Source organism: Falco peregrinus, chromosome 8 (genome assembly GCF_023634155.1).
Source record: "Falco peregrinus isolate bFalPer1 chromosome 8, bFalPer1.pri, whole genome shotgun sequence".
Lineage (NCBI taxonomy): Eukaryota > Metazoa > Chordata > Aves > Falconiformes > Falconidae > Falco > Falco peregrinus.
Window position 1 is genome coordinate 57,012,808 of NC_073728.1, and position 18,680 is coordinate 57,031,487.

At 42.5% G+C, this 18,680-nt stretch overlaps 1 protein-coding gene across 1 annotated transcript; it reads left to right on the plus strand.

Annotated features, from left to right (window-relative positions):
* Window positions 1–126: 126 nt before the first annotated feature.
* Window positions 127–10,711, plus strand: SOX30 (SRY-box transcription factor 30). The gene is made up of 5 exons (XM_013294711.3): window positions 127–848; window positions 2,106–2,345; window positions 3,615–3,794; window positions 6,958–7,438; window positions 9,449–10,711. Exons 1-5 carry the CDS (start codon window positions 260–262, stop codon window positions 9,822–9,824), a joined length of 1,866 nt encoding a protein of 621 aa, XP_013150165.3. The 5' UTR covers window positions 127–259; the 3' UTR covers window positions 9,825–10,711.
* The last annotated feature ends 7,969 nt before the right edge of the window (window positions 10,712–18,680 follow it).

Here is an 18,680-nt window from a genome sequence, read left to right on the forward strand (position 1 = left end):
CCCTCCGCGAGCGCGGCGCCGAGCCCTTCTGGGCGCCTAGGCGGACCTCTCTATGTTACTCGGAGGTCGGGGGGGTGGGGCGCGGTCGGGTGGGGCGTGGCCTGGCCGGGCCGGACCGCGCCGCCGCCGCTCGCCGTGGCGCCCGCACTGCGTGGCCGGGGCGAGAGCGCTCGGTGCGCGCCCGGTGTCGGGTGCCGGCGGCGCGGGGCCGCGGCGAGCGTTGGTCCAACGCCCGCAGGCGGCAAACGGCCGCGGCGGGATGGAGCGGTGGCTGAGGGAGCCCCCGCTCCGCCCCAGGGCTGCCCCGGGGCCCCGCCGGCGCCCCCCGCCGCCCCGGCCGCAGGGGGAGGCGCAGGGTCCCCCCAGGGTGCCGCACATCAAAGTGGAGGAGCCCGAGCCGGGGGAGGCGGGGGGCGGGCTGAGGTGCTTCCCGGCGCCCTGGGAGGGTCGGGAGGCCCTCGGCTCCGTCCGGAGAGAAATGGCCCGTGAGCGAGGCGGCGGTGGGAAGGAGCCGCGGGAAGCCGTTGCTGTCAAGGTGGAGCCGCCCGACGTGGCCCTTGAGCCCCGCGGGGTGAGGGCAGGAGCGGGCGCTGGCCCCGCTGCCCCCCCGTGCGGGCCTGCCCGTGCCGGCACCGATGAGCGCAGGGTGCAGCCGTGTGAGGGGCTTGGGGTCCCCCCTGGAGATCAGAAGGTCGCGGGTGTGCGCCAGCCCTTGGCTCCGGGGTCCCGCACACAAGGCCCTCTGCTGCCGGTGAAGCCAGTGCCGCTCAAAACAGAGTCTTTACCGGAGCCTTCAGTAAAGATCGAAACTAAAAATATTCCCTTCACAGTACTGCCCTCCGATTCAGGTATTGTGTTAATGAGAGCTCGCCGGGGTTCGGCGAGTGGCACGCAGGTGGCAGGTTATCGGACAGAACACTAGTAGTGCAAAGGTTCTGTCAGAAAACCATCCCTTCGGCTGGACCTCAGCTTGTACAGCTCTTCTTCAGCATGAGACATAAACGCATGGGAGCAGAGAGCTCTCTAGGGTTTGTTAAAGTCAATGTTTTGTCCATTTGCTCCCTGACTACATTAAACCCCTTATAAGAGTGTTCAGAGTTGCACTGGGTTGTGATTCCAAGTTTAAGGTCAGGGATCTGCTTGATTTTTAAAGCTGGGAAGCATTCATACACCTCTCTGAGAAAATCTGGACACATTACAAGAGGAACATTTTGGAACAGCGGGATTAGAAGCTTACTTTTTTGAAAGGGATCTAGGCTTTCAAAATTCATTACTTAAAAGTGAGGTCTCGAAGACTGGAAGACTTTTGTTCTTCATTGATAATGTGAAGGAGTTCATTTTGAAGGCTTTTCCAGAGAGGAAACTGCTTTCTCAGGGATCAGTCGAGTTGTGAGGGGCCTGGGGTTCATCCTGTCACCAGCTCAATCTAAATGCTGTCATGTTTACAAAGAGCCAAAGCTGAGTATCATCTAGCAGTCATTGGTAACACAGGCTCCTCCAGCAAAAAGAGTGTTCAAATCTGAGAAAAGGGGGACGGGGGGACACCAACCAGAACCCCAGAACAGCAACAACCTCAGCTGAGAAGCCAGGGACTGCACAGGTCCCTGCCATACCATCATTAGATCTGGTCCCTGCATCGCTAGGGCTTGGGGTACGTAGTTCTGGTGGTGATGACAAATTTGTAGTGGTGGTCTATGCTATACAGTGTTTACGTTATAAATTCAGAAGTTCATAAATTCTTAAGAAAACAATCTAGCCAAATGAAATGCAAACCAGTGTGCTAGGAGTCCCATATGCTGCCTTTTTTAAAAAAAAAAAAAAAAAAAAAAAAAAAAAGTAACAAACCCCAGGTAAATGATTAGGTAAATGACTCCTTATGCAGGATTCCTTATGCAGCGGTTCACTGAAGGTTAGTGGAGGGTACTCCCTTAGCCTTAGTTATTTTTCTAGGAACTACTCTCCAAATGTGCACCCAGTTTTATGTGTTCCAAAGCTCTAGTGATTCTTTTGACTGTTGCCAAATATCCTTTTGATGTACTATTGAATGTAACCTGTATTCCATATATTGCCTGGAAGATGATCATCTTTCCTCATTTGTTGCATAGGCATGCCAGATGCTCCATTTAGCAAGGACAAAAGTGGCCATGTAAAGCGTCCAATGAACGCATTTATGGTGTGGGCTAGGATTCATCGGCCTGCCCTAGCAAAAGCTAACCCAACTGCCAATAATGCAGAAATCAGTGTTCAGCTTGGATTGGAGTGGAGCAAACTGACTGAAGAGCAGAAGCAGCCCTATTATGATGAAGCTCATAAAATACAACAAAGGCACAGAGAAGAATTTCCTGGTAAACATATTTATTTACCTGAATGCTTTAGAAGTGCAAGAGTTTTTGAAAAAAAAAAATCGATCTCTTTCATTAGAACAAGTAATACAGTCAGAAAAAAATTACAAAAATTTCAAGCACACAGTCCTTCTGTCAGCCTTCTAGTGCCTGAAAACATATTAGTTTTTTTAAAGCATCCAAAATGGTGTTTGATCCTTCATAGCCTCTAATGTTTCTTATGGTCTTAGACCACCACAGCTGCAGCAGCTCTTCTGAATGCGTTAGTCTATTGGCCAGATAGCAAGTTTATTGTGAACATGGCCTGCTGCATCATTTTACATGCTCCAAAAAGAGCTGCCCAGGTGGCCTGTGGTGACACATCCATTCCTTAAAAGCAGGAAAGGGAAATGCCATAGGAAGCACAAATGGCATTGTATTCTGTGGGATTCTTCAGTGTGTAGACTTGGGATTCCCAAATAACAGTGTGGAAGATGTTGTTTCTCAGCCTTTTGTGAAAAGGGTTAAAAATTTGTACCCTTCACAAACTCCTTTCTCCATAACACTGCAGTTCAATAAAACAGAGCCTAAGTACTTTGAACATGCTTTTTAAAAGCTGATGAGATACCAGGTGTTGTGGTCCTTTCTCTGTTGTCATAATCCTGCTAGTTCATTATTATGGCTAATCCTGGTAAAATCTGACTAATCTGTCATAAACAAGGAAAAGGAAGGACAGCACTCTCCCTCTCTCATTGCACCCTTCAAAGAAGAAAAGAAAAAAAGCATCTTCTTTAAAGTTGCATTAAGAGTTAGCCTGTGTAAGAAACTGAGCTGCTCAGTGTAATTTCGTATTTATACATCTTGCAAGGCAAAGGCAAACACACTCCTCCAAAATCTATACAGGGTTCCTAATGGGTCGTGTTTTCCATTATCTCCTGTAACCTGTGGGGATATGTGAGACTTAAGGGGTTAAGGAAACAATCAGGAAAGACCCACATTTTGAATACAGTCATGGTTTATTTCTGCGCTGAAAGCCCATGGTACAGCGTCATGTTCCCCTTAACCTGCTTTCCTCAGCTGTGCCACATCCCCCACTGTTCTGTATTTCTTTCACTCACAGTTACTATTTAGTAACATAGAAACTATGCCCAAATACATCTACTTTATTTCGACCTCTGATGAAATGCCCGATTTGCTAGCTCGCTGAAACAAATGGAGTACTGCCATTGACTATACGTGCCGTTGCTGAACTCATTGGTTTGACATGTCTGCATCTTTTTTCGTCTCTGACAGGTTGGGTTTATCAACCACGACTAGGCAAAAGGAAGCGTTTTCCACTCCCCGTTTCTACTGTATTTTCCAGCACTTCTCAGAGTATCGTCACTACAAATCCAGGTGGCATTTATCCCTTCCAGTCACCTGCTTTCTCTGTATTCATCCCCAATGTTAAGAACAGTATTGGACATCCACCCTGTGAGTTTTCAGGAATTAATTATTTTAAAAATTCACAATTTACCTACTATAGTAAAAGTTATACATACGCTGCGTACAGTCAGAACAACTTCTCACTTTCTTGACATCACTGTTTCTACCAGTCCTCTGCAACACACCTCTGCCTCTTGGTCTCTACCTACTGTTTCCTCAGCCTCTTAAATTCTTCTCCCACAGATCCTTGGTATTGTCTTTGTAGTTCCTGGTTCCCTCCTCCTACCTCCTGATCTTTTTGGATCTCAATTGCTTCCTGTTAAGCTACAGCTGTTTCTTTTTCTTGTTCTGTCTGCACCTCACATTCATCCTACCTCACCAGCTCTAACTGCACAGTGCTCAAACCCTCCCTACCAAGCCTGAAAAAGCTCCTTAGCTTAGTCCATGGCGCCTCCACCCTGGCGTTAGTGTCCCTTGGGGCAGCATTGCTTGAGAGTAAATGCTCAGCAACTTGGATTGCTTGCAAGAGACAGCAGGACAGAATTGTCAACAAGGTCATCAGAAGGGAAGTCAGTAGAGTGTTAGTGCTTGCTGCAATATTAAAGCAGTCACTGAATCTGAACAAGACGTTTTTCATTTGCATATTTTCCATGAAGAGTAACTTGGGTATCTATGCACATCTGGAAGAGTTCTATATGTAGTTGCTATGAACTTGCACATACCCACAGTTTGAGCATATGTAGCTGAGCTTTTATACAAACAAAAATATAGTTACATAAGGAATGCATTAAAAAGGTGCACCTAACCTGGAAGGCTTCTCCTTTTTATAAGAAGCCAATATGGGCAGTGAAATAGGGTGCAGCCTGAGAGCCCTCAGTCAGGTGTAACAACTGACCTGCATATTTTGTAGTGAAAGAGCTCTGACTCTGTCAGTGCATGGACAGCGGATTTCAGCAACAAATAGTTTAGATCCAGGCAATGGCATTTTTCTCTTTAAGCATTACTGACATGGGCTGCTCTCTTTATAATGAGACAAGAGAATGAAGTGACTTTACGCTGTGTGGTAGTGTTAGCCAGGGAACAAAAAACCCGTCTACACGAAGTAGATAAGCAGGCACTTCTGTATTGCAGCACTGGGTACTTGGTGGAATCTCCACAAATCAAGTATGCCTATGCCAATTTCACCATTACATTTATACACAAAATTTACAAGGTAGCACCCTCCCAGTTACAATGATTGGTTGGCAATTTGCACATAATTATAATATCTGCTGTGTCAGCCTCTTCAGTTACTACGCTTGCACAGAGGAAGGGTCTTCACCTGGGCAAGGGTCTTCCTGACCTGTGGGTGTGTTCTTTACTATTACAGTGAAGGTAGTTCAATTTGGGACACCTTAAAAGTAAGTTTTGTTGCCAAGTTGGATGGCCAGGTATCTACCTTGCCAAGTCGTCCAATAACTCATCCTATACACAATAGAACCCAGGTGCTCTGGTTATGGTCCAGAGAATAAGGACTTCAAGTAACACAGCCTCAAATGACAAGTAGCACAGCAGCCCTTACATCACTGGTTAGGAAGTATTAACATAATGGTAACATAGAGGCTGGTCTCTTAAAAAATCACGATGTTCCTATAGCTGACTGTTTCACAAAATATAGAAAGATTCAGTCAAACTTTCTGCAAGTTTTAAAGACAATCCGCAACAGTAATATTTGGAGATGTAAAAAATGCTCAGCTTTGTTCTGGTGAAGTTCAGAGTTAGTGATGTGATCCTTTCTCAAATCCTTCTGTAAATTGACTGAACATTCTTAGTTTTCTTACTCTGGTGTATTTTATAATGTTTTATTGTCCTCAGATGCTACTATTGTTATCCCAAATCTGGGTTCTTCACCCAGTGTTCAAGAGCCAACCCACACACAGAGTCAAGCTAGTTGTTTACTGAATGTCTGCACAGAGGCGGGTGCTGGGTGGTAACACCACACAGCTAGCCCACCTCTTAACATAGGGTAAAACATTTTATACACTTTGAACAAGTGTTGACAATTCCACTTGGTCACACTTAATTCTCATAGGTTCATAGGATCCTCATCTCCATTTAAAGATACAGTGTTTTGGGGTTTTTTTTGTTTTGGTTTTTTTCACTGCTCATGTTCTGTGGGGAGGGGGCTGTGTTAGTAGGGGGCTTTCCCAGCTGGAGGGTGGATCTCTCAGTGTGCTCAGGAGGATGGTTCACACATAGTTCAAGTAATTTTCTGCTTGGTCTCATTAACCATTTGGTTCTCCTTGAGATTGTCTTGTTACCTCTTAGCTTGAGGTATTTATGGTGTCTATTCCTTCTCCCAAGGCTGTTAACTGTTTCTAAGGATTAACTAACATCCTCCATTTTTCAAATTCTTCCTTTTTTTCCCCCACTATACATATTAATATATTTCTTCTGTTTTCTCTCTTTTTAAAAATTAAATATTCTTGTATCACTATGTTTTATTCTGGAATTTATTATCCTATTGTGGTTGAAATTACTCTTAAATACAAACTGTTAATGTCTAGATGCATTTACGTGCTGTTGACTCAGAATTTAGACTCTTAGACTAGGTAGTGGGATTTGAAAATACTTATGCAATGTATTTTGAAATCTTTCTGTATAAAGGCAGCCCTGTTGACATGAGGTGTTATTTGAGACTGTACATTCAAGTGTAAGTTCTGCAAAATATTTCAAAGTGAAGTTGGCTAGTGAGTACACTCATTGGTGAAACAAATAAGAAAACATATCAGAGAGTAGGGTGTTAGAACTGTTGCTTCTGTTGCTCACTGCTGCTTTGGCACCACACAGTTTTGTTAAGAGTTTGTCTCACTCCAACTCAGCTAGTAGACTTGGAAGGTCTTTTGAGCTTCAGGCACTAAATGCATCTTCCAGCCCCATTCTGTAGCCGTATCAGGACAAGATACAGCCCTCACCAGCCTCACAGCCTCAACACTCGCCAGCCAATTCCTTCCTCTTTCACCCTTGCATTTCTGTAGAAGGAAGCTTGAATGTGTGGGCTGCAAACCCATCTGTCAGAACACATACAGGCCAAGTGGTGTATGACTGAGTTGCAGGGAAGTAATGCTAGAAAGTGTTTTGGGAGAAACGGTTCTGGCTCTGGGTGTTGTTTGCTACACTGCTGTTTATGAAATCTCTCGTGTTTGATAAGTAACTGTTCTGTTTCCTAAAGGTGAGCCTCCATCTGCCAGCTGTCTGTCAGCTTCTTCCATTCAACATGCTGGTCCAATTACTCTTTTCCAGACTACTAGTGCAAGCATTGCATCAGTGGCTGTTCCACTTCCAGCTCTGCCCCTGCACCCTGTAATTTCACCACAGCACATTGCTGAACCTGCTCAGATAGCAGGTCTTGATGTATCATTTGGGCTCAATTGCTCTCTGAAAAGACCTACACCAGTTTTCAACAGAAACCCAAGTAACATAACCACCACCATTGGCAGAATTTCTGTCTCTAATAGTGAGCTGCCAAAGGAGTACCCAGGGGTTTCTGTTTTTCCTAGAGGGATACCTCTTCCCCAAACTGCCCCTTTTCTTCACTCACAGCTCTATGAGCCTCCTCGCACCCATCAGCCAGCCAGTCTATTTGGAATGCCTCCTCAGTTTTCGTTTTACCACCGTTACTTTGTACCTGGACCGCAGTATTTCCCCTCAAGGTAATGAAACCCTTTATTTCAATACCAGTAAGAACAAGTGCTAAAAGGCAGAGAGTCTTTTGACTTGCAGAAAACAGATGGAGTATTCAGAAGGAAAGGTGCTCTTCCCTTCCTACAGCTCTTGTGTGGTGGGACCTGCTGGCCTGAGGCTGCTCGTAATACATGCCCAGTTATTGAAGGCTCCATAGTATTATTGCAGTAATTGGCACTCCCAAGCCCACAGTAAATAGAAGTATCATCTTTCCACTTTATGCATCTAAGTGCAGTTGATTTCCACAGAAAAACATTAGGTAGAGATAGTGTAAATATATTTTGAAAATGATCGGATAGAATTAAAGTAGGTGTGTGAGATGTCTCCTGGGTACTATGATCGCAGCTATCATAACTACCAATATTTCTGAAATCCAACCTGGTGGGAAATGTCTTCACAATTCATATGTAAGTAGCAGTTCCTGGTTTTTCCTCAGCAGTCTCTGAGCAGTCAATCAGAGATTGCTTGATCAAAGAATTCACAGGCTAACAAATGCAATATCCCATGGGTATTTCCTAAGCTAAACATGCACAGAAAGCACCAGTGCCCTCCCAGCAACAGGTGTGCTGCTCAAATGCAAGTCATCTGATGGCCTACTGAGGCTTGTTCTTTGTAAGGCATCATCTTTCTTTCATGACTGTGCAATATCTAACATGACAAATTATTATGACTATTAGACTTAAATTCCACCCATTTATACACTGCTCATTCCTACTAATAGCAGCAACCATTATGTTCCTATGGTGATAAGACTACCCAGTCATTAATTAGGGCTGTTGATGACCCATCAAACTAAAAAGAACTTTATGAGCTGGTAAGCACAATACAAGACATTTCTATTTTTGAGGTCCTTTAAAGAAACAGAGGACACATTCCCAAAATTGCTAAAGATGAACTTTTCTTAGCCCTTGGTCTCTGCAATTAGACCATTTTGTGAGGCCTCTGAGGGAGAGGAGTGTTTTGTACCATAAAAGACTGTTCTGAGTTTACACATTAATGAACTTCTGAAGGCTGCCAGCTTTGCTAATGCCAGGATCTTTATAATGCAATGAGCTGTAAGTTCGTATTCCTATAAATTTATTTATTGTATACAAGAATCAGAATTTCTGAGTAGCACTGGCAGTAAAAAATATATGCATGCAGATTTATGCACTAAAAATTTAAATATTAGATTGGAAAGATGAATAGTTTCCTTGAAACCTCAATAGACATTGTATTAATGTCTTTATAATGTCTGCAATATAGAGCTCTATTACTTCTTCATATGCTGTTTTATTAACAATGTAGTGAATTTCTGTAACATTGTGTAAATTACAATATGTGTGCCACTCCGCATCAGAATAAAAATTCAGACTTCTGACACTGGAGGAATACAGTTACATTTGACATAGTAATTTCCTGCAATCTACTATGTGGTTGCTTGTTAAAAATGTATCACTGTATATTCTTTAAATAGTAACATTGACAACCACATATTTGGCACAAGGATTCTTCTGTCAGTTTCCTGTTTGGTAACGTAACAGATGCAAGGGTTCACTCAAAAGACTAAATAAGAGCGTTTATCCCAGCTCTGTCACAAATTTTGGCATACAGAAATAACACAAACTGAGTTTTGATGCTTTGTTTTACTATTTTGAAGTACATTGGTTAACATACTGCAGGCTTATCAGATGCTGGCTTATCCATGATGCTATTTCATTGATAAATACCATGGGTTTGTGTGTTTGTTTTCAAAGCAATGTCAAGCATGTAGCTAGCATGAAGAGCTGCATATGCAGAGACATGGAATCTGTGCATGACTCTTGTTAGGACCCTAGTGTTGAAATTAGGCATGGTTTAAAGTATGCATGTTTTGAATATTCCAGCAGGATAAGCTGACTAGCATAGAAAATTGATGTAATTCTGCTTTTTTTTAGTTGAATGGAAGTCCAGGCAATGTGCATTTCTGAAAGCCAACTTTCGATCTCTTTTAACTGCAGCATATGCCCATTCAGCCGACCTCCATTTGCCTGTGGGAATTTCTCCAGCTCAGTGCCTGAATGCTTTGGCTTTTATAAAAATAGGTACCAAAGACAGGAGGTGATGTTTTCTGCTATGGATGAAGGCTATCCTTTCAAGCAATCCCCAGAAGAAAGTACACGTCAGAACCAGCGCAGCTCTGAGAGCCTTCAAGTAGCGCCCTGTCACAGCAGCTACAACCAGGAGCAGTATTTAAGCCCCCTACAACAACTGGATGTTGACGTAGTGAGGGAGGTTTTATCACCATACAGGCCACCTACTCCCTCCACCAGCCGCATAGTCAATGTAACTGACACCGATGAGGAAGAAGAAGTAAAGTTGTTGCAAGCATTGTAATTTTTAAAACGAATTATAATCCAGAGAAATAGAGAGTGGGCAAGAAATGTTTTCAGTCAGTATGTTCAATGGAAAACGGTAACTTTGAAGAGTTTGATGATCTGCTAGTATTTTAAGAGATTGCATGCAGATCTGGGGAGGTCAAAAGCCTCTGGAATTTTTCCTGCTTCATCAGGGCATTGTTTGGGTCAGAAAAGCACTTAACACAGGAATTTAGCCTTAAGCATGTGATAATGTGCTTTCCTGAGGAGAGATGTATTTAAGTGCATCCTTTTAATGCCCAAATAGGCATTCTGATGGTATTTGTCATAATTCTGTAGGTATTACTTAGGAGTTTTAGCAAGTGAAATAATTCTGGTTTATGACTTTAATATAATTCTTACTGCAGTAAAATATTTTAAGGCCTGGAGAGTGAAGTCAAGAATGATTCAGCAATGCTTTGTATTTTTTCTTTGATGAGACAGTTTTAATGTGGTTATTCTTAACTGTAGTCTGTATTTGTGGTACAACTGTTGTATCACACATTGAAAACTTAGATCAGTTTCAGTAATATCTTGGTCTGCAACCAGTTCCATTAATAAAAGGGGGATTGTCCAGAAGGTATGGCAAGGCATGGTAGCACCCAGAGAGAGGAAAATGGATGGCATCTGGCCCTGTGACTTACACTAGTGGGCTGTGACTTGATCCCTGAGCATAGTTATATTGTAAGGAATTCTCCAGAGACAACCAAATTATCTGAAGAATATCAAAGGCTTTTAATGGAGAGAGTATCTGTGCTGAACTTGGAGAGTAATGAAATTCAAAACTTTTTGGCCAAACTTTGTAATTCATGTTAGTAACTTTTTTTTCTTTCTCCCTTGCTTTGCAGAATAGATGGTTATTTTCCTCCGGGAATCCTGTTATTTTGCTGTTGTATTTGAATAAACTAATCTGAACAATGTATCCCTAGTGTTTCATTTTAAACCAAAGCCTTGGAACTGAGTGGGGACAGCCAAATCCTAATTTGTGTAATTCAGAGACTTCCCGCGCAGCTAAACTGCATATGCCTAGAATGACAAGCTGAAGTAACTTTTTCACACAATTTGGGCTATTAATACTAGTGTGTGTATATACTTAAGTGTGTCTTAATATTTATCATTATGTAAATCCAGCTACCACAAGAATATGGGAAGAACTGAAAACCACGGGCAGAGAAGTCAGTCCGTGCTGGGCTGCCAGAGGATGCTGAGGAATGATTCAGAGGAAGCTACATCAACCGTCTCGTGTAGGACATCCTGTATTTTATGGGCTATCTGTTGGACCCCAAGTGTCCTCTCAAACCTGAGGCTTCGGCCCCCGATGTCCGTTGAGACTACGTTATTGATAAAGACAGGTACGAATGAAATCTCCTTATGCCTCAAAAAATCCTAAGCCAGTGTAGAGTAGATATACTCTGGAATCTTTGCATTTTAAGTTTTCAGTCTCATATCAACATTTTTATTATGCTTTTCTGCTTCTGTGGGCTCATAACTCCATTTTCCAAGTCCAAGATCAAAACCTCTCATTTGAGAACTACTTTTTTGTAGTTAAAGAACACATTTTGTAGTTAAGGAACACAAAAGCATGAGTAAATCCTGTCTACCCTACTACACATTGCAATTGTGTTGTAAATAGGCCCCTGCTCCCACTGCATCTGCAGTGCAGATGGATCCTTAAGAGGAAAGTCTTATAAATAGTATAAAATGCCTGTTTATTTCTAAATTATCTTCTTACTGAAAGCTGATCTGGCCTGCAGGAATGCATGTGGGCAAATGTGCTAATTCCTACACAATTATCTTTTAGGGTATAAAACAGCTGTTTGTGGGATTATTCTCCAGCTCTAACTTTCTTCTTCTCCAATCCAATTTTCTTTTTACACACTGTGAACTCAGGTGTAAGACATATTTCAATGCACCGGAATCTAGAATGGGTGCTTGCCATGGGTACTACAAATTTACTTCCTTCTATACGTTATATACATATACCTATAAGTTTGAAGGGAGGTGCCTCAGGGCTGCCTCGTTGTATGTACCCTGAGCTTGTTGTGCTGATAGATCAGAGTGAGCTTCAGTGGGTCCAGGGATTCAGCATTTGCTGCACAGGATCCATCTGCTAACGGGACCTTTGCTGTTCATGTAGGAAAACACAGTATTATACCCTCAGTAGATACCTGTTCTGTTTAATACTGTCACTGAAATTGGGAATAAGAAAACTCCTTAACACCAAGGCAGCATTAAGAAGCAGGCATTCCTTTATTGCTGTGCTGGGTGCACGGGGGATCTTTCCACCTAACGTGCATACCGTATGTTATGTTTTGACGAGATTATATAGACCATACATACGTTTATACATTAGATTTCTCAGAAAAATCATACATATGCATTCAATAGGCAGTACTATATTAATTAAGCATCACGCATGCTCCTTACAGGTATTTTAGAAAAATTCTGGAGGTCTCAAACAACAGTTGACACTCTAGTTACTGCTGATCGAGAACTGAACCTCAGTTATCTTCCCCTATGTGGACTTGTCTTGACCACAGTTCAACATCTTTTGGCAATTTTGATTTCAGATCCAGCTTTGCAAGAAGATCTTTTGGTTTAGATCTGTCTTGGAATTACTGATTAACCCTCCCTTAACAATCTAATGTTGCACAACTACTGCTTGATAGCAATTATCCATAATAATTATACTGAAACAAACAGTCCACAGTAATTATACTGAAATGAACAGTACATGGTGACAATATACCACTAAAGCCAGTAGAAGAGAAAACAGGTTTAAGACATCCTGAATATTAATGGGAAACAAAATGTAGGGCTGAGCCCTCCCTGAGTGGGTCACAGGCAGGGCCCGTCAGCCCCTTGGCCAGCGTGTGCCCTCCTGCAAGCCCACCGCTCGGCGGGACAGAGGGCGCTTGGGACATGAGACAGGTGTATTCTACTCTTGAGATATTTTTTCTTTCTTTGCTGTTTGCCTTAATCTACATTAAAACCCACCTTGCATGCTTCTCAGCTTGAAAAACAAATGAGGTGCAGATTTTCCAGTTTCTTTTGTTCCTGCTGCTCTAAAAATCTAAAGACATTCAGTAGTGCTGTAGCTGACCAGTTGGTGGGTCGGTAGTTAATGGAAGGTCAGTCTGTTATTTAACTTGAAATTTAGACAAAATATGTAAATATCTATAATGAAAAATGAGGGAACTTGAAAAAAGGAGGATGTTACAGTTAACAGAACACAGCCTTGGGAGAAGGAATAGACACCATAAATACCTCAAGCTAAGAGGTAACAAGACAATCTCAAGGAGAACCAAATGGTTAATGAGACCAAGCAGAAAATTACTTGAACTGTGTGTGAACCATCCTCATGAGCACACTGAGAGATCCACCCTCCAGCTGGGAAAGCCCCCTACTAATACAGCCCCCTCCCCACAGACTGTGGGAAACCCCCCAGCCCACGGTACCTTTCAATGGAGCGAGGCTTATAAGACCCAGTGAGAATTAAGTGTGACCAGACAGAATCGCAAGTGCTTTTTCGGCGTGTATGGGATGTCTGTCCGGTGTGACACGCGGTGAGCAGTGCCCAGGCTCTGGGCAGGGGCTGGTGGGACACAGTGGGTGGTGAGCTGGGCCAGTGACACAGCCCTCCCTGGCCACCTGGGTGCGAGCAGGTTTGCCCGGAGTGGTGCATGGGGTGGACCCAGCATCTGGGTGCTGCTCTGGGTGTCAGGTTGGCTCAGTCCCGAGGATCCGTTTGCTGAGTACACGAAGTCCTGGTAAAGACTTTTTTTTTTTTTTCTTTCCTGGGAAGTAATATAGGTTCCACCTGCTCCACCGAGATACCTCTTTGCATGCCTTTAGGATGCATCCTGAAAAACTGGAACTGTTTCGGTGGGGGACCCTTAACTAAAAGAAAATTACACAGCTCCTGTAATAAGTGGTGGCCAGAGTGTAAGTTGGGTGGTGGTGAGAAATGGCTGGAAAATAGGACTTCAAATTAGAATACTAATATTGTGTTTAATAATTTTCTGTAGGAGAGTGGGTAACTGGGATGAAGTACTGATTTGAAGGATGATTTGTTCTTTGCATTGTGGGATAATTATGACATAAGAAAGAAATGTAAATTGTTACAGAGCAATCCGAGTGGTACCAATGCGTTGGCTGAAAGTGAACTGAAGACGCAGAGGTGCTGTTAGGCTGGTGGTATTGGGAAGGGCTGTATTAAGAGAAACGAGGAGCCGGAGGATGTACAAGTGTCAGTACTGCTGCTCAGCCAAGAAGAGGCTAGTACTAATTCGGATGAGCCATCTCCTCAAATGGAAGGGGGAAATTTCTCTCCCGTTTCAGGCAGAGCTTGGGCTCAGCCGCCGGTGCTACAGGCACCGCTCCGGCCGGCAGTGGCAGTTGAAGGTTTGCTGGTGTTTGGGCACGTCCCGTTTACCAGCTCAGACTCACTCAATTGGAAACAATCAATGGGATCATACAGCAATAATCCACACAAGATGTATCAGGGGAATGAATTGTGTTGAATCATAATCCCGTCTGGAGTGGCATGAAAACACTGTTAAACACTCTTTTTACTACACAAGAAAAGCGGTTGGTTTTGGAAAAGGCTGAACAAGACACTCAGAGGCGAAATGCTAATGATGACCCTGCTAGATTTATGCCTAAAACTGATCCAGAATGGGACCCAAGTACTGGTGCTGGGAGAGGAATGATTAAACAGTATCAGCAATTGATTTAATATGGTATACAACATGGGGTCCCGAAATCAAAGAAAGTGTCGAAGTTACGTGAAGTTAGACAAGGAAATGATGAGAATCCCTCAGCATTTTACAAGAGGTGGTGTGAAGCAGCTAGAAAAAGGACTGATTTAGAACATGAAGATGAAACTAATAGGAGAATGTTTAATATGTTTTTTTATTGAACAATCAGCTTATCAACTTCAGATACAAGAAAAAAGATACAGAAAATAGGAGGGGTAGGAGGAATGACAATCTTTCAATTGATAAAAACAACCTATGAAGTATATAATAATCGAGATGAAGTAGAGAAGAAAGAAAGACTAAAAGATCATAAAATGAAGGCTAATTTGTTAGCGGCCATAATTGCTGGGAATTCTGTGAGAGGCAAGGGAAGAGGTGAGGGTATTATTGAGGAAATATCCAAAGTAGAGACGGAGGCCAGGGCTGGAATTCTGAACTGGTTTTAGAAAATTCCGTAGGGCTGAATCAATGTGCCTATTGTAAGTAAAGGAGAGGGACACTGGAAAAATGAGTGCCCAAAAAGAAGAACAATTCCCCAAGAAGGGATGACCCCTGAAGCTGATCTGATTCCAGTTCAGCTGGGGAACAAAACTGTTGATTCCTTGGTGGATACAGGAGCGACATATTCAGTCGTGACTAGTTGTAAGGGTCCTTCAAGTAACAGCTGTGTGCCACTCATGGGGGGTCACAGGGAAGCGAGATTTGAAATGATTTTTAAAACCAATGGAATGTAAAATTTGAAGTAAAACTCTTAACTTGCAAATTCCTCTACATGCCAGAATATCCCTTAGCCCTCTCAGGGCAAGATCTGCTGTGTAAATTAAGAGCACAAATAACTCTCTGATAAGAGAATACAGCTATACCTGCCAAAGGAAACAGCTTGGAAGGCTCAGATTTGGTTATTAATGAAGAAACAATGGGGAGATGTAAACATCCCAGAGAAAACTTTGGATGCTGTAATACCCACTGTATGGGCAACCAACAGAACCTAGAAGAGCAAAGAATGCAGTACCAGCGAAGGTTGAATTAAAACTCAGAGGACAACCAGTAAGAAAAACAGCGATATCCTATTAAGTTAGAAGCTCAGATGGGTTTAGAACCACTAATAAATTATTTTATTCAATGTGGACTATTGAAGGAGTGTCAATCTGAATATAATGCCCCAATCTTACCAGTTAAGAAATCCCAGACTCAAGATTACGTATTGGTGTAATATTTGAGAGAAATTAATCAAATGTACATCAGCATCAGTTGATGTACATCCTGTGGTTCCGAACCCCTATACCTCATTATCATCTTTATCTAAAAACAATGTCTGTTTTTCAGTATTAGATTTCAAAGATGCCTTCTTTTACATACCCCTGGAGGAGAGTTAAAAACTTTTTATGTTTGGATGGGAAAACCCAACAATGGGACAAAAAGTTCAACTCTACTGGACGGTGTTACCCCAGGCATTCAATGACAGCCCTGCTTTGTTTGGTAATGGATTGGGCAAAGATTGGCAAGGTAAAAATTCTTCGATTACCTTGCTCAATATGTAGATGATAGCCTACTGGGAGCTGTGACAAAACAGGAATGTCAGGCAGCCACCATCAGCTTACTGAATGTCTAAGCACTTGCTGGGTACTGGTATCATGGGAAAAAGCACAAATTTCTCAGCTGACTGTAGAATAACTGGGTTTTGAGATTTCTTAGGGCAAGAGAACATTAGGAACAGAATGAAAAGAGGCAATATGCTGCATAGCCCCTCCAAAATCAAAGAATTCAGAGGATTTTTAGGAATGGCCGGGTGGTGTCGCCTGTGGATACCAAACTTCAGTTTATTTGCTAAGCCCTCAGATGCTGCTGCCAAAGGGCCTGAAGAAATTCTTGAATGGACCCCTGAGTGTTGTAAAAGCTTTGACGCTACAAAATTGGAACTTATGAGGGCCCCTGCTCTGGCATTGCCAGACCTGGGTAAGCTTTGCACTTTACATGTGTATGAAGAACAACATGTGGCCTTAGGAGTTGTTAACTCCAGTCCCTGGAGACTGGAAAAGGCCGTGGCATACTTCCCTAAGTGATTAGTTGAAGTGAGCAAGGGATGGCCAGCACGCCTCAGAGCAGTGGTGGCAACGGTCTTATTAATTACAGAAGTTTGAAAATTGACTTTGGGACAACCTATTATTGTTTTTGTGCCTCATGCTTGTTCTGGCGGTACTGGAGCAGAAGGGCCATTGCTGGTTGTCCCCGAACAGATTGATTTGGTATCAGACATCCTTGATTGAACAAGGTGATGTCACTTTGAAAGTGACTTCCATCCTGGATCCTGCCACCCTATTTCCCGTTAATGAAAATGATGAACTGGAACATGACTGTCTACATGTCATATAACAGGTGTATTCCAGCCAACTGGATCTGAAAGATAGACCCTTAGAGAATCCAGACAGGGAATTCTTCACTGATGGAAGCAGTTTATGGACAACGGGCAGTGGAAAGCAAGGTATGCTGTGGTACCTGAACAAAAGAGCACCTGTACCTCTGGACGCCCCAGTACATACCTCCCAGCCAGGAGATCTGGTTTGTATCAGAACCTGGAAAGATGAACCTCTGAAAGAACGCTGGAAAGGACTATATTTGGTATTAATAATCACATCCACACAGTCAAGGTAAAAGGAATAAACTCTTGGATTCACTATACTCCAGTGAAGAGTGCCCCTCTAGAAGAGTGGAAGTCAAGAGAGACTGGATCTTTGAAATTAATACGGAGTTAATGAACTGTACCTGAACTAATTGGAGATCAGTGGTTTATTTGGATTGTGTACAGGGAGAAAAATTTATTGTATTTTGTATTATTAGTAATAAAAACAATGTTATTATATCTTCACAAGTATACAGACTTTTTAGAATTAGAAATGAATGAACTACAAGGGGTAACGGTCCTCTTTTACTTGATGTTACCAACACATAAAGGGAACCAGGACAGTCTTTTAAGTCCATGGGACCAGAATGTCCACTTCAAGCTAATTGGGGAGGGGATTTTCAAAATTCCTGGCCTGTTCCTGAAGGAAAAGGCTGGTATTTGCTTTGTCGGGAAAAAGGCTAGAAAAATTTTACCAAAGAATTGGGCAGGAATATGTACATTAGGAGCACTAGTTCTGAGCATTACAGTAATGTGAAAATCACATTCTAAAGCCTGGTTGAGAACCTATTTCCAGAGATGTAAAAGAGGCCATAATCCACTGAGAGATGTATAACTTTCCACTCTTTTGCTTGGTGGTTCCTTCTGTGGCTAGGAGTAATTGAATTAGAAAAATCTATTGTAAGTATCTGCAATCATAGAAAAAAGTGGGAATGAAACTGCTTGTGCTACGGTGGCTTTACAACAGGCAGTTAGACCATTAGCTGACATTGATTGCAATTCAAAATTGAATGGCTTTAGATATGCTTTTAGCTTCACAAGGGGGACTGTGTACTGTACCAACTACTGGTTGTGTGTATGTGGATCAAAGTGGATGCATTTCTACTGATTTGAATTAAATTTGGAAATAAACTAAGATTTTTACATGAAACTCAAAAGGTTGATACCTCTAGGATTTAATCACATGGATAGAAAGGTTGTTAAGCATATTGATAATTGGATTGTTAGTGTTTGTATGCGTTTAAGTATTGATCCAATGTCCCTGTAAGTGTTGTTTGATGTTGATAACGCAGTCACAGTCGGGAGATAAGGTGAGACTTATCTAAAGGAAAGTGTTATTAGGTAGTCTCAAAGAGGGGGATTGTAGTCAACTGGCTCACAGATACCTGGTTAATAGGAGCTCAGTCTGTTATTTCACTTGAAATTTAGACAAAATATGTAAGTATCTATAATGAAAAATAAGAAAGAATTTGAAAAACAGAGGATGTTACAAATAGTGAACAAAGCATGGCCCTGGGAGAAGGAATAGGCACCATCGATACATCAAGCTGGGGTATTCTACCCTTAAGTTCACTTGTCTGTAGGAATGAAGCAAAAGTAGCAGCAGTGACCCACCCTTTAAAAAAAGCGTAGGGAGTGCTTGATATTATTTCCCTAACAGCACATCAGGACAAGC